The 16207-nt window shown below is 41.4% G+C and overlaps 3 protein-coding genes across 3 annotated transcripts; 2 read left to right on the plus strand and 1 right to left on the minus strand.

Annotated features, from left to right (window-relative positions):
* On the minus strand, positions 1 to 1268 carry LOC309350749 (olfactory receptor 5AP2-like; the record flags this gene model as incomplete). Its single annotated transcript, XM_081877912.1, has 1 exon — positions 1 to 1268. One exon carries the CDS (start codon positions 1266 to 1268, stop codon positions 321 to 323), a length of 948 nt encoding a protein of 315 aa, XP_081734038.1. The 3' UTR covers positions 1 to 320.
* A 6458-nt stretch (positions 1269 to 7726) lies between these two features.
* On the plus strand, positions 7727 to 10613 carry LOC309350627 (olfactory receptor 5J3-like; the record flags this gene model as incomplete). The annotated part of the gene is made up of 2 exons (XM_081877649.1): positions 7727 to 7856; positions 9602 to 10613. The coding sequence occupies exon 2, from the start codon at positions 9609 to 9611 to the stop codon at positions 10611 to 10613; it is 1005 nt and encodes a 334-aa protein (XP_081733775.1). The 5' UTR covers positions 7727 to 7856; positions 9602 to 9608.
* A 2318-nt stretch (positions 10614 to 12931) lies between these two features.
* On the plus strand, positions 12932 to 13891 carry LOC309350700 (olfactory receptor 5J3-like; the record flags this gene model as incomplete). The annotated part of the gene is made up of 1 exon (XM_081877762.1): positions 12932 to 13891. One exon carries the CDS (start codon positions 12932 to 12934, stop codon positions 13889 to 13891), a length of 960 nt encoding a protein of 319 aa, XP_081733888.1.
* Positions 13892 to 16207: the final 2316 nt, after the last annotated feature.

Here is a 16207-nt window from a genome sequence, read left to right on the forward strand (position 1 = left end):
GGAAATTAATGTTGCAAAGGGCAGGCCCAACAAGGAAGACTTCAAGAGACATCTGAATGAAGGGAGGGATGGTTTCCGTTGAATCTCTGCAGGCAAGTAATACCATGGGTCAGGGCCTGCCACATTAAAATCTCTACCCTTAGTGGTGACCAACCAAACCTCAGGGATATGGGGAACCAACAGAAGTTCTCAGCTGGAGGATCTTAGTCCGTGCTGTTTTGATGACAATGATGTCATGCTAGCCCTGCCAAAGACTTGCATGTAAGAGGAGCACCGATCTCACAATTATCACCCACCTGGAAGCACCCAAAGTGCATAATTTATGCCTCAGCGGAAATACCTTTCTTCCTCACGATCCTTTTCAGAGCCGCCTTCACCTCCTTATTCCTCAGGCTGTAGATCAAAGGGTTCACCATGGGGATCACCACTGTATAAAAGACAGCAGCAACTTGGTCTTGGGCATCAGCGTCACTTGAGGTGGGCTTCAGGTAGATGAAAAGGATGGTGGTGTAGAACAAGGTGACAGCCATCATATGGGAGCCACAGGTAGATAAGGTTTTCTTGCGTCCCTCAGATGAGCTGATCCGACGGATGGTGATGAGGATGTAGATGTAAGAGATGAGGATGGTGAGGAATGAACAGAGACCTATCAGGGAAGAGATCACGAATAGCAGGATGTGGTTGAGCATTGTGTTGGAGCAAGCAAGCTTCAGTATTAAGGGTACATCGCAAAAGAAGTGGTTAATGACATTAGAGCCACAGAAAGGAAGACGGAAGGTGGTGTTTGTGTGTATCATGCCGTTGGCACACCCCGCCAGGTATGAAGCCAGTACAAGCCAAATGCAGACCTTCCTAGACATGACAACTGGGTAAAGCAATGGGTTGCAGATTGCTACATAGCGGTCATAGGCCATGGCTGCTAGCAAGAGACACTCTACAGTGGCAAAGACAGCATAGAAATAAAACTGGGCAGCACAGCCAGTGAACGAAATGGCTTTCTTCTCAGCCAAGAAATCTGCCAGCGTTTTGGGGACGATGACAGTGGAGTAACAAAGATCTGAGAAGGACAGGTTGCTGAGGAAGAAGTACATGGGTGTTTGAAGGTGGCGGTCAAGGTGAATCAGTGCTATCATCCCGAGATTTCCCAGAAGAGTGATCGCGTAGATGGTCAGAAACACTGCGAAGAGGGAAATGCGAAGCACTGGGTTGTTTGTGAATCCCGCAAGAATAAATTCTGAAACTGTGGTTTGATTCCATTGGGCCATCATAACAGAATACAAAACCTGTAAAACAGTGGAGAGAAACAATGGTGATGTCTTAAACTTGGTTGAAAACTAACACTAACTTAACTATTGTCGCAACAGACCGTACCTGTCATCCTCCTAATCATCCCGTATGATGGAAAATGTGGGAAATGGATATGCACATTTCGGGATTTTAAAAATGTATATATTCTTTATTGAAAAATAAAAAGTAATGTGTATATAATATATTTCTTGAGTATTTTACATCAGTTTAGATGAACATTGGATAAGTGATGCATAAATGTTGGCAGGTGCCTGTCATTTCCCTAGGCAGGAAACAACATGCTAAGCTTGTGTGTGCATTCATTTATTTATTTTACATCATTTGCATACCAGCCATTTAGCAATGTCCTCTGGATGGTTAACAATAAAAGTTAACAATGACCAACAAGAAACTCTAAAAGAAAACAGAATAAAACTACAGTACAAAAAAATAACACAACTAACTAGAACTAGCAAGAGCAAAATATACCTTAACACACACAATCATAAAGCACTAAGAAGTATCAGGATCATAAAGATACACTTCCTAAGTGTAAAAGACCAAAGGACTCAATTCTAGCTTGATCAGCCATTAAAACCTTCAGGATTTTATCCAGCTAAGCCATAGATTTCCATAGGTCATCTGCTCTCTGATTAAAGTTGGATGCTACCTTTAATCTTTTAAAACATTGTTAGGGCAATAATATTCAGTATCAGTATGCAAATTTAACATGTTTACACCATTTGGTTTGCAAGGTAATTTTTGCCAACCCATGCTCACCTGCTCTTTATCTGATGTCATATGTGAAACTGAGCGTGGAGCTAGCAAAGAAGTGGCTGGGCAAAAAATTGGGTTTGCAGGCATCTGCACAAAGCTCAGCCCTTGCCTAGAGCTGAGTGCGGTGCTTTGAAACCCCAACAACCACCTGGTCGTCAGGGCTTCAAAGCACCACACAGGGCTCTGTGCTGAGCTTTGGAGTCCTGGTTATCATCTGATCATGGGGGCTTCATGATTTGCACCTGAAAGGCTTACTTTCAAAGCATGTGGGTTGAATGTGGCTCATGCGGGGAGATTCAGTTCTGGATTTTTATTTATTTATTTTTAAAAAAATTATATGCTGCTATATTATTTAATTCAAAGCAGTTTGCAATGATATCTATATATAATAAAAACACTGACACTAAAATTTGTTGGCCAGATCCAGTTCCTCAACCCTGTGTTACAACTTATTTCCTCCCCTTCAGTTCTTACATTCCCTCTGTAAGAATCTGTTACTCAGAACCTAGGAAACAAATTTCTACTCTTAAGGGAACATTTGGGAACTCAATTTTCCCTGTTATACCATACAGTTTCTAGTCTGAGCAAATGAAACAAATGCATGCATATGACTTTGCAGTGTGCCAGTGAGGAAAGTCAACCCTGGAGTCCATTTTAACTGCTGAATGAGATACAGTGGTACTTCGGGTTAAGAACTTAATTCATTCTGGAGGTCCGTTCTTAACCTGAAACTGTTCTTAACCTGAGATACCACTTTAGCTAACGGGGCTTCCTGCTGCCTCTGTGCCACTTCTCATCCTGAAGCAAAGTTCTTAACCAAAGGTACTATTTCTGGGTTAGCGGAGTCTGTAACCTGAAGCGTCTGTAACCCGAGGTAGCGCTGTAATAGGTTGATGTGCTAACAGAAGCTATTCCCCCTATCCTTCCCACATGGGTGTCCTCTAATTCGCCTTGCAGGGTTGACAGAACACTCAGAACAGTGTATGGGGGGGGGGAAAGGGGGAGAACATTCCTTTGGACAAGCGGAAGTGCTTGCACTGATCAGAAAATCAGGTTAGTGCAATGTTCTACCCAAAATCTACAACTTTGCTTTCTAAGGAAGATACTTAGACATAACAGAACAGAGTCACTCACTAATCTGACTAGAATTGGTGCTCTAACTTTCCTCAGATTTCTGCTTCCATCACCTGGCAGATTGTGTAAGGGCAAATTGCTGTTTTCTTTGGTCTTGCTAAAGAAATATTTTCAGACTACATTAGGTTGTTATTCTAGAGCCAGTATCAGAGATATTTAAACTTACCAGGTTGTGTTCTTGTCTGGTTCTGAGATCTTCACTTATGGGCTGAGTGTTTTAGTTATTCCCGCACTGATTTTGGGTTCTGGTTCTGGGCATAGCATCTTTGCCTCTTCTATGGAAAGAAATTCTCCCTTTGCTCCATGCCTTTCTACCTCTACCCAGTCATAAATTTCTGAAATCTCTGCATGCAAAGCAAGCTGCTTCCTACATATGGCATTGCATCCCACAGACAGGAGTCTTTATATTGAGAATTTGCAGCGTGGGGATCTGTTCCCTGGGGATTTTCTGGTCTTAGAAGCACACAGGGGCAAAACTCTCTGAGTGCAAGTCAATGATTAGTCTGCTTATGTGGAGATGAAAACAAAACAAATTAAATGTCCAGGTTTGATTTTGGAAACTTCAGCTAGTTCAGACTGCAGCTGCCAGAACTCTGAGGGGACTGAGGTCCTTAGATTCTGTTGACACCATGACTGTACTGGTTGATGCTTTAATTCCAAGCCCAATTCAAAGTGCTGGTTTTTATCTTCACATTTTAAAACGGTTTGTGCCCAATGGCTGATAAAAGGAACTTTAGATTTAGAAGTATAATATTTTGAAAGCTATAAATAAGGTACGAAACAAGGTAATAATTTGCTGATATGTTTTATTGTAAAGAACGCAGGGTGAGGGAGATGTGGGGAAGTCCAGTTAGTAATGTAAAAATGTGTTTGAAAGTTGGATTATTTCTTTTTCTGTTTTTTTTGTTTGTTCTTTTTCTTTTTTCTTTTCTAAGTCTCTATATTTCTGATCTTGTAAATTGAAAATGCAATAAAATTTTTTATAAAAAATAAATAAATAAAACGGTTTGTGCCCAAGCTATTTCATGGTCATCCTGCACCCATATCAGCCTGCTTGCATGCTGAGATCTACAACAGAGACCTTCCTTGTGTGCCCACTACCTAGATCAGTGAGGCTGATCTACAAGGAAAAGGGCCTTTTCTGTGGTGGCCTCATGACTTTCAAACTCCCTCTCAGTGGACAGGCTCCCATGCTTCAAGCCTTTCAAAAGACCATGACATGACATATTTATGACTGATGTTTAATGCTCTGGATTGTGGCTTGTTATTGTTCTACAAGGTGTTTTAATCGACTGACTGAAAATTTTTATTGGCTGTTCTCTTGTGAGGAGGGGTGGTTGATGGTTTTTTATTGCTGGTATTTTGAAAATTTTATTGTTCTAACCTGTCTTGGATGGGCATTTATTATTTAAATTTGTATGCCGCTGCTTCATATAAATCTGCCCGGCGGGGGGGGGGTGGTGGTTCACAACAGAACAACAAAAATGCAAATCATTACATCACTACAATGCAAAGCAAATACAAAATCATTTCAAAGCATAACAGCAAGCTAACAAATAGCTCAGTTTAAGTACTAGGAACACTTTATTTTTTAAGTCATCATAAATAAACTATCAGTTAATAACAAATATGATAAACATTCCAGCATGCCAACAATAATATAACCAGCAACCACTGTGTGGCAGTACTATACCAAATGATACAAAAAAACCTAACCAACTGTATAAAAAGTTTCATTAAGACTGTTTTTAAAGAAGTGAACACATTTCCTAGCAATTTATAAGATACATAGCAATTAAAATTAATAAATACAAAGCAGTGAATAAAGGATGTTTAACAGCAGGTAGCCAATTCAAGTACCTAATTTAGAAAAGAGGTAGTGAACCTTTCGTCCTTCGGTTGTTGTTGGACCACAACTCTCATCAGCCCCAGCCAGCATTGCCATGGTTAGGGATGATGGGAGATGTAGTCCTGTTCTATCTGGAGGCTCACAGGTTTGCCTGCCTGTTTTAGAGGTACTGCTACTGTATTGGTGATATTATATTGAACTGCTGCCCTCAATGTGCTGTTAGGTACTAAAAACTATTTAGATAAGTGATCACTTGCAAAACCAGTGTGTGTGTTCCTAATGCATTGTGATGCTACTTATACATAGGAATTTGAGAACATTCCACCATTAAGAGAGAATGTACCACATAAAAATAGACTCGGGATGGATGAATCAGTCTACTTTCAATTTCTTTCTGTTTTCCATCTAATTGCTACATTTTTTTTTTTAAAAAAGCATAAGTAAAGGTAAAGGACCCCTGGATGGTTAAGCCCAGTCAAAAGCGACTATAGGGTTGTGGCTCTCATCTTGCTTTCAGGCTGAGGGAGCCAGCATTTGCCCACAGACAGCTTTCCAGGTCATATGGCCAGCATGACTAAACCACTTCTGGCACAATGGGACACTGTGATGGAAGCCAGAGTGCACAGAAACACTATTTACCTTCCTGCTGCAGTGGTACCTATTTATCTACTTGCACTGGCATGCTTTCGAACTGCTAGGTTTGCAGGAGCTGGGACAGAGCAATGGGTGCTCACCCCATTGCGCGGATTCAAACCGCCGACTGATGGGAGGGCATTCCACAGGGCAGGTGCCACTACTGAGAAGGCCCTCTGCCTTGTTCCCTGTAACCTCACTTCTCGCAGTGAGGGAACTGCCAGAACGCCCTTGGAGCTGGACCTCAGTGTCTGGGCTGAACGATGAGGGTGGAAATGCTCCTTCAGGGATACTGGGCCCACTCATTCAGTCCTAGGGCAGATTGGAAACTGTCCAGGATAATGGTTACACAAAGACGATTTTCAAGTGTTGGGACAGATAAGTGTAATTGCTGGCTTTAGATAAATCTCTGCTATCATTTCTGCAAGCTGTGCTTCAGCAAACAACACCCCCCCCACACACCAATCACACTTCATGTACGATACCCCGCTTTTATCCACTGAGCTGCAACAGCAATAGCCTGGTGCTGGACTAACACATGTCCCTTCCATCTTCCATAGTTTAAAATGTGAATTAGGCCCCTGTCAAGAATCCTTGGCTTTGTGCAGTGCTATTTTTCTATATAGAAAAAGCTTGTTCTCTTATAATGGCAATGGTGCCCCCCTGAGAGGTGCCATAACTGAGTTCCAGTGAGTAATGGCTGAAAAAAAAGCCCTGTGTAGAATGCAATATTATCTTACCATACATTGTTTTTATTACATTTTCATTAGCTGCCCTGACAGTGTCAAACAGGTGGGAAGCATGATTGTGTTGAAGATATAGGATCAACGTAATAGGTGGAGTCCAACATTCTAAACGAACATTCTATTAGTGCAAGGATTTCTGATTGTGCAATGAAACTTTATCCCCCCTCTTCTTCCCCCGTGCTGTCCCAAATTGTTTTGGGGGTTCCCCCAACCCTCTAGAGCATGTTGGGGGAGGGCAAATGGCATATAAGAGACAGGAAGAAGAGCATGAGCAGAAATCGTTGCACTGATGGGACAGGTTAGTTGTATACAACCCAAAATAAATAAATAAAGATTTGGGGAGTGTCACAAAATCATCCCAGTTGTGCTTCACATTCCCCAGCGACAAATCTTTCAGATAGTTGTAATTTGGCTCGCATTTGTCTTCACCATGTAATTGGTAGGAATCAATGTTCATATGGGTCTGAAATCCTTTAGGGATAAGGTCCCAAAGCCAAGACTTTCCTCGATGGGATCGTCTTCTCCTTTTTAGTTCCAAAGAGAGCAAAAGAAACAACATCATTTTTCTGTGATTATAGGAAGCTTCTATATTATTTTGAGGGGTTTTTTTGGGGGGGGGGGTTGGAATTTTAATTCCTTACTTTGGCAGAAGCATTTTGCTGTGTGCCCCACACAGAGAAACCCATCAAGTGATCAGCATTAAACTGGAAAGAAACAGAATGACAAAATGCTTGCATCGCTTAGACAGTGTGGTTACTAGCAGTCTAATTTTTAAGCAGCTCTGTGTTTTTGCTTGCTGGAATATGCTTTTGTTATCAATATCCCTCCAGAAGCAGCTGTGAGAGAAGCATTTTTTTTATATAAAAAAATGAACTGAAATGAACTGATTGGATATTTAGAGAAGTACTGAACAAAAGTCTGCAGAAATAGCACAAATGATACTTCACAAGACCAGTTTAAATAAATAGCTGTTAAGGGGAAGATATACGACCTACACAGTAGTTTTGAAATTTCCTGCAATGCTTGCCTGATGATGAATCGTCATCCTATAGAGAGCTCATTCCCAGAGTGTGGATCTTTTGGTATCCAAAACAGAACCACATGAAACATGAGGGAGATACTGGCAGACTTGAGGAAACCCCAAAGTTTTGTGAACGACAAATAATATTTAGCAAACGTCCCTAACTAAGGGGGACAGAGCCCTTCCAAACAACCCAATGATATAGGCATGCATGGTGGACATGGAATGCTGACTGACTGTTGGGAGGGGGAGACAAAAAACCGGGTGGGTGAGGTGGGGAAGGAAATTGGGTGATGGAATGCTGATCAGGAATACTGCAGACTGCAACACTTTGTTGCTGACCCCATGTGTGCATTTGTAGCAAGGAAACATTGCAGAACAATCCACACAAAATTCATTCAGGGACCAGGTGAGTTGGGCTGTACTGCTTTTCCAAATTAACGGAAAATGCAGCTTTGAAATGTACCCAAGGATACCTGGCTGGAGCTCACTGGGAAGGTGTGTAATGGTGGAAAAGCCGCCTTGGAAAGAAGCTTGTATGTCATTGCTTGTTGTTAACTGAGAAATGCCAGGATTCTATGGAATATAACTGAAAAACCACTCATCTACATGAAGATGCAGCTAGAATATTGAGATGAAAGGAAACAAATTATCTACTTAGGCAGTGTTAGGTAAGATTGCAAACTGATATGAAAATGCAAAAGATCACCAGGTAGAAAACAAACCATGTTTATTTGGAAGTAAGTCTTATTTACATCAGTGGAACCTCAAAAGAAATGGTCTCAAGATTTCAGTTTTAGGAATTAAACTATTTTTTTTTGGGGGGGGGTTCTTTGCTGAAGAGGTATTTTAATTAGATACAAAAGAGTAAGGTATACAGCATTATTAAAATTAGTGAAATGAGAGTAAATGTGAGGTGTCCAACTCAGGATGAGTTTAAGTGGTTGAAGTATTGAGGGACTTCATTCTGTTCAGACCAGGATTTTTTTTTTTTTATGTAGAACTTTTCAAACCCCAGGCTATTTTGATTTCCATATTATAGAATTGAAGGGACCCCAAGGGTCATCTATTTCAACCTCCTGCAATGCAGGAATCACAGCTAAAACAATCCCATCCAACCTCTGTTTAAAAACCTCAAATGAAGCAGAACCCACCACTTTCAGAGATAGTCCATTCCATTGTAAAACAGCTCTTACCGTCAGAAAGATATATACTAACACAGGCTGAGTGCTAGTGATGAGCACAGCTGGGCTTGAATTCTAGCAAAGAACAACACTTGCTCATCTGTTAAAAGTCTGTCTCTTGCTTTTGGTTGGCATGCACACATTATGTTCTGTAGCACAAACTGCCTTAAAAACCACAATGGTCATGAGTTTAAGCAGGACTAGTGCTGGAGCTTCTGTCCATCAGAACTGCAAGGGTAAGCAGATCAGCAATCATATTTTAAATGTAAGTACTACATCCCTTGACAAATAATGAATCATGAAATATTTCTGGACTAAAGGATATTGCTAAAGAAGGAGTCCTAAAACTGTCTTGGGAAAAGACAATTCCACAACACAGCTAATTTTGCCCTTATTTGATGTGTATTCAGGTTCAGAGCAAATCATCTGTCTATTCTGAGGTTTCATGAGCTACATGGTAGTGATCATAGTTCTCTCACCTCTGTCCATGACTCTTAAGCAGTAAATTAGAGAAGCTTATTCATGAACCACTGTGAGCTGAGATCTGATGCCCAATGTGTCCTAGACAATTGATTGCCTTGCCATGACTCCATGGTTAGACCTTTGTCTAGAACCCCAGTCAAGTCTACAATTCATAACTCTGGGTTATTTACTGTAAACTATGTGATTCTCATACTTTACCAAAATATTTTTATCTAGGTATCATAATGTTATAAGTGATGCTGAAGCAGCCTGAAAGTTTCTTGCTGCAGACAGAGCATTATGCTACCACTTCAGCTAAATCTGAAGAAATCTGCTTCTTCAATTTCCTTTGACAGAAAGTTAGAAGGAGCCCCAAGCATTATCTGGATAAAAAAATTTCAGTTTAGGAAAAGAGAAGTAACACTGGTTGTTAATGTTTATCCAATATGCCTATCTTGAAATGTTAAAAAGAGAAATATTGACTTGTGTGTTCTTCCCTTCTCCACAGCGTCATCATGATGCAAATGGTAAACATCACATTGGTGGACAGCTTCCTACTCACAGGGCTAACAGACCTTCCTCAGGTGGAAATTGCCCTCTTTGTGATCTTCTGTGCTGTCTATGCCACCACCCTGGTGGGGAATCTGGGCATGATTCTCTTAATCAGGTCCAGCCCACAACTGCAAACTCCCATGTACTTCTTACTCGGCAACCTGTCTATCTTGGACATCTGTTACTCCTCATCCGTCACCCCAAAGTTCCTAGGCAATCTCTTAAAGGAGAAGAAAGTAATTTCTTTTGCTGATTGTTTTACTCAGCTTTTCTTTTATGGTGTATTTGCCACCACTGAGTGTTACCTGCTGGCAGTGATGGCCTATGATCGCTATGTGGCTATCTGCAACCCATTGCTCTACTTAATCACCATGTCCCAAAGAAAGTGTATGCAGCTAGTAGGTCTTTCCTATGCAGCTGGGACAGTAAATGCTTTGGTGCACACAGTTGCTGCATCAAGGCTATCGTTTTGTGGACCAAACATCATTAATAATTTTTACTGTGAAATTCCTCCCCTACTGGAGCTGGCCTGTTCAGACATCAGTCTCAATGAAATCTTGCTCTTTATCTTTGTTGGGTTCAATATAACAATAACCATAACAATTGTTCTCACCTCTTACACCTACATCCTGGTCACTATTTTAAAGATAAAGTCCACTAAGAGCCAACGGAAAGCCTTTTCCACCTGCACATCTCACCTCATGGTCATCACCATCTTTTTTGGCAGTGCTAGCTTCATGTATGCACGTCCCAGTTCTAGGCAAAATCACCACCTTGACAAAATGGCTTCTGTCTTCTATGTAGTCGTGACTCCCATGCTGAACCCCTTGATCTACAGTCTGAGGAACCAGGAAGTCAGGAGTGCCTTCCAAAAAATCCTGGGAAGAAAAGCTGCTTCTCAGTCTAGGATGATACCTTCCATACAAGTTAGACCTTCTCCAGATCACAGGAGAAAGCACTACACGTAAAAGGATGGTCCACAACATTTTGTCTCATAACATGCATATAAAACTGCTCTGCTGTTCGTTTACTCCAACACTTACAGTTAAGTACATGTAGCTGCTGCTCCACCAGCATGCCAGCAAATCCTCCTCTTCTTCAACAATGCCTTTGGAATATTGCTACATCATGGTATAGCAACATTCAAAGCTGCAAGATTTTCTTGGGGCAAGTGTCTCGATACACACTTGTAGATTACTTCCCCATCTTCCAGGAATAAGCTCATCCAGAACATGAACGACTATGAGAACTTTAATTATGCCAAGGTCAGGGTTTCCCATGGTTACCCTTGCTCTATCCTTCCAGAGGACAGACTGCTGTCTGCCTGGGAGAGCTAGCCCCAAACTAGCATGCTGTTCACAATACTCAGGGACACAGCAATACTAACATCTGTTCATTTGGTCTCGCTAGTGGAGTGTCCTCGTAAGGTACACAGAGAGCAATGGAAATGAGACAGCACTTTGCCAGAAATGGAGCTTTAGTCACAAGCATAGCAAGTGGTAGTTTAACATTAAACTGTGAAGGCAACCCCAGAGATGGGGTCTAGAGAGAGTGTAAATATTTTGGATGGCAGAGGGTGGGCGATTTCAGCGAGTGGCAACTGAAATGCTTGTGTGTGAGTGACAGAGAGGATATATTTCCATCTTTATAGTCCTCACACATTTTTCTCCAAGTAATACACATTACACATATGTACTTTTTGAACAATTATCCACACATACCTACATGCCACCACTAGAGTGATCCTGTTCTGGGCAAAAGGAAGGAAACAACCATACCTTCCTTACTCAGACTCTGCCTGCCTGCACTATGAAAGTTAGGTGCATTGAATAAAGATCCTGATGCTTCATTAAATGTAACTTGATATACAAAAAGTTATGTTTCTCAAATGTTCTTTCTGAGTATGGGGGCAACTGCAATTTGGCCTCCATTGACTTCACTGGGTAAATATTAGACAAATGTTTCATATTGTCTTGTAAACATGTGTTTGGGATCTGAGGTACTTCAGGGAGCATCAAGATTTCCCCACTAGTCATAATGAAAGCCAAGTTAACATAATTGTTTGTCATTATGGCAAAAAAAAAAAAGCCCTAGAGCCATGAAGCGTTGGAGTATATCTGGCTTCCTTCAAACCACTAGATGGATTTTGCTATTGGTTTCACAAGGATTCAGGTTCACTTGCATTCAGGTGAGAAATCGCCTTGAAAGAAACAGAATGCTTTGAACTATTGAAGGCACAATGAAGTTTCAAGAAAGAGAGTAAGTTCAGGAGCATTTTCTCAGTTTATGTGAAAAAAGAGTTGTGGTTATTAGTGCAACTATCTGACTGCTGCTTTATGCTGCTATTGCCTGAATATGCTTTAGACACAAACACACACACACATCATTCCAACCGCAGATCTTAACAAGTTTTCTCTCTCTTCATTTTGGCAAATAAGGAAAAAGGAGAACGGTAGGGAACTTGAAAGACGCATTCACTGGTGAAATCTCTGCAGATACAGCATAGCATCAGCAATTAATTCTCAAAACAGGAAAGATTTAGGGCAGCCTAACTCAAGGTGGTGCCCATCAGAATTTTAGATTGCAACTCTCACCATCCCTGATCATTGAACATGTAGGCTGGAAATGACGATAGTTCAAGAATATCTGGAGGGCCTCAGGTTTGGAAAGGCTGCTCTAAGCAATAGTATTCAGTCTTCTTACTGGTCAAAACCCCTTTTCATTTTGATGGTGTGTGTGGAAGTATGCACATCTGCATTGAAATGGAAGGCACACTTTGGTTATGAGGGCTCTATGTACATGGTCAAAGTCTGCAGTCAACTGGCTTCTTGGCTGTTTCTTCCTCTTTGAGACTTTGCATATACAGTACTTGTATTTTGGTTGTATAATAACACATGACTCTGCAATGTCTAACATTCCTACTAAAAGCATTCCTACAAAAACCTAGTAGACAACAATCTGTTATTATATTTCATTGCAGCTTATCTTGCTTATAACCAAAGCCCATTCAAACACTTATCACCATCAATGTATGTCCAGTATATTTAGGAAACAATATTGATGTGTTAATGCTGTAAAATCATACAGGATGTTTTTCACCGTGTGGGCACATCTATCAGAATGAAAGCTATTTCTGAGGAATACTCCCATCTCTCCGCCTTCTCCAACACTTTGATACAACATCAGAGAGGAATTTGGGCTTTTTCCAGTATTTTAGTTCTTGGGTTTCTAAAAGAAAAAGCAATGCTGACTTGTGTGTTCTTCCCTTCTCCACAGCGTCACCGTGATGCAATCAGGAAACATCACATTGGTGGACATCTTCATACTCACAGGGCTAACAGACCTTCCTCAGGTGGAAATTGCCCTCTTTGTGATCTTCTTTGCGGTCTATGCCACCACCCTGGTGGGGAATCTGGGCATGATTCTCTTAATCAGGTCCACCTCACTACTTCACACCCCAATGTACTTCTTACTCGGCAACCTGTCTTTCTTGGACATCTGTTACTCCTCATCTGTCACCCCAAAGTTCCTAAGCAATCTCTTAAAAGTTAAAAAAGAAATTTCTTTTGCTGGTTGTTTTACTCAGCTTTTCTTTTATGCTGCATTTGGCACCACTGAGGGTTACCTGCTGGCAGTGATGGCCTATGATCGCTATGTGGCTATCTGCAACCCATTGCTCTACTTAATCACCATGTCCCAAAGAAAGTGTATGCAGCTAGTAGGTCTTTCCTATGCAGCTGGGACAGTAAATGCTTTGGTGCACACAGTTGCTGCATCAAGGCTATCGTTTTGTGGACCAAACATCATTAATAATTTTTACTGTGAAATTCCTCCCCTACTGGAGCTGGCGTGCTCAGACATCAGTCTCAATGAAATTTTGCTCTTTGTCTTTGTTGGGTTCAATATAATAATAACCATTACAATTGTTCTCACCTCTTACACTTACATCCTGGTCACTATTTTAAAAGTCGATTCCACTAAGAGCCGAAGAAAAGCCTTTTCTACCTGCACATCTCACCTCATGGTTGTCACCATTTTCTATGGCTCTGTTAGCTTCATGTATACACGTCCCAGTTCTAGGCAGAATCACCACCTTGACAAAATAGCCTCTGTGTTCTATATAGTGGTGACTCCCATGTTGAACCCCTTGATCTACAGTCTGAGGAACCAGGAAGTCAGGAGTGCCTTCCAAAAAATCCTGGGAAGAAAAGCTGCTTTTCAGTCTAGGATGATGCCTTCCATATAAGTTAGACCTTCTCCAGATCACAGGAGATAACACTTCAGGTAAAAGCAGCTCTGATAGAATATGGTCCATAATTTTTAGTCTCATAATATGCAAATAAAACTATTCTGCTGTGCAAAAAGATCATTAGAATTCAAAGCCAGCTTTAAATCCTCAGATGAAATAGTTTCTCTGGCTAAAATCTGATATAGAATTTTATATGATATTCTAGCCACACTTGAGGGAGAAATCTAAGAATGAATAAGCATTACACCAAGACTTTCCAACACTATGTTGTCAGCAGTTGGAACATCTCCAGAAGTAACCAAGCTGGAAAGATAAATGAATCAAAGGCTTCTGAGTGTGGAGAACAGGAAAAGGGGACTTTGTTGAACTGAGATTAGCAGAGCAATTGCAAACTGAAACCGAGAGTGTACTTGAATCCAGTTGCACCATGGGACAGCTAACATTTTCTGACTCTCCTTCTCTGAATGTTGATCCTTATATAAGCAAGACAGCAATATCCATGCACAAGAATGAGTCATCGAAAATCAACAAGGCACTGCAGCATCTGACCAAGTGTTGCGGGGGACGTGCCATTTCCCATGCTGATATAAAATGTTATAAGTAGGACTCTAACAGACCCAACAGCATCCACCTAACTCCTGCAGGGAATGAGTGCTGGATAGCAGATGTGTTTTAGGACATCTCCCATTGCTTGCAGTTGTAGGTGGCTTGGTGGTGAGGCATCTTAACCGTCTGGTGGTTAAGGCATTGAGTTGAATCCTAGCCTTCAAGCGTGAGGTGATGTGGCGCATCACCCACTATGAACCAGTGGTGCTTTCAGGATACCCTGTTGAAGAAGTCTCGGTGGATGTCCCTGTCCTGAAGCCAAGTGTGTGGCAGATGGGCCATAGGGCTTCCAGTGGCGGCCTTAGGATGGCTGACTCAGTAGATCGACATCTTCTGGAAGCTACAATCCTGGCACGACCCTGCAGCTGTTCCAGTCCTCCAGCAGGAGGTTGGAATGGATACACCCAATGCCTGAGTCAAAATTCCTCCTACATTCTGTAATCAATAAAGTTGTGGCCCTTATTAATCCTGATTGTTGTCTGCCTGAGTTATTATAAATAGACACTGACACAGTGTGGGCGGCACTGTGCCTGGGGCCACAACTAAATATGCACACCACATGTTTTTGTGGACAGAATCTCTGTGCCTTTTAAAAGCTGCATAACAGGTCCAGAACAAGAGATGAGCCCCTTTCCATTATTGCATCTTTAAGTGGAGGCTCATATGGTCCGATTCACATGAGGAAATACCAGGTGAGAGAATTACAGGGATATATGGACAAGCTATGGACATTTCTGGACAAGTTATGGACAATTCTATTTCTATGCAACTTTTGCCACAAAAGAGTGTTACCTCCTGGCTGCTATGGCATATACATGGTCATCTGCAATCCACTCATCTACACAGTCACCGTGTCTCAGAAGGTTTGTGTTTTTCTGGTGGCTGGTTCATACATTGCCGGCTCTCTCTGTTCCCTGATACACAAAGGTTGTTTGACTCATTTATTGTTCTGTGGTCCTAATGTCACTGATCATTTTTACTGTGAAAGTTCTCCACTCTTTCAACTTTCCTGTTCTGATACAAGTGTCAATGACTTTGTGATGTTTGCATATGTTAGCTTTAACCTGAAAAGCACCCATGTGACAGTCCTTTGACAGTGACACCCTTCTATCATTGTCACTATTTTGAGAATCCGCTCAGCTGAGGGCAGGCACAAAGCCTTCTCCACCTGCTCCTCTCACCTGCTGGCTGTCACTATCCTTTTACCCCCTTTGAGAATTAGATTGATCGGCTGTGGTACTTAGTACTATATGAGTTATTATTACCTTATATACCAAATGTACCACTTCTCAAGCGGTCTTTCAGAATGTATGAGGGATTTTAATTTGGCTGCAATCAGCTTCACTACATGACTATGAGGTCAATTTTAGATATTTTCTTGTATGTTCTTGGGATGTGAGGTACTTCAGGGAGCATTAAGATTTCCCCAGTGATCCCAAAGAAAGTGAAGGCAACATCATTGTTTGCTGAGACAATAAAAAGCCCTAGAGTCATATAGAACAGAAATAGATCTGGAAGCATTTTGCTATTGGTTTCACAAGTCAATGGTTCACCTGCACCAAAGACTCAGCTTGAAAGAGTCAGAAAGCTTCAAGCTATTAAAGACACAACTGAACTTTGAGGAAGACAGTAAGTTCAGATATATTTTTTCAGTCATGTGAGAGGCCATTGTGACACTAGCACAACTGTTTTGCTGCCACTGCATAT

Source organism: Podarcis erhardii, assembly GCF_964252035.2.
Source record: "Podarcis erhardii genome assembly, chromosome: 1".
Lineage (NCBI taxonomy): Eukaryota > Metazoa > Chordata > Lepidosauria > Squamata > Lacertidae > Podarcis > Podarcis erhardii.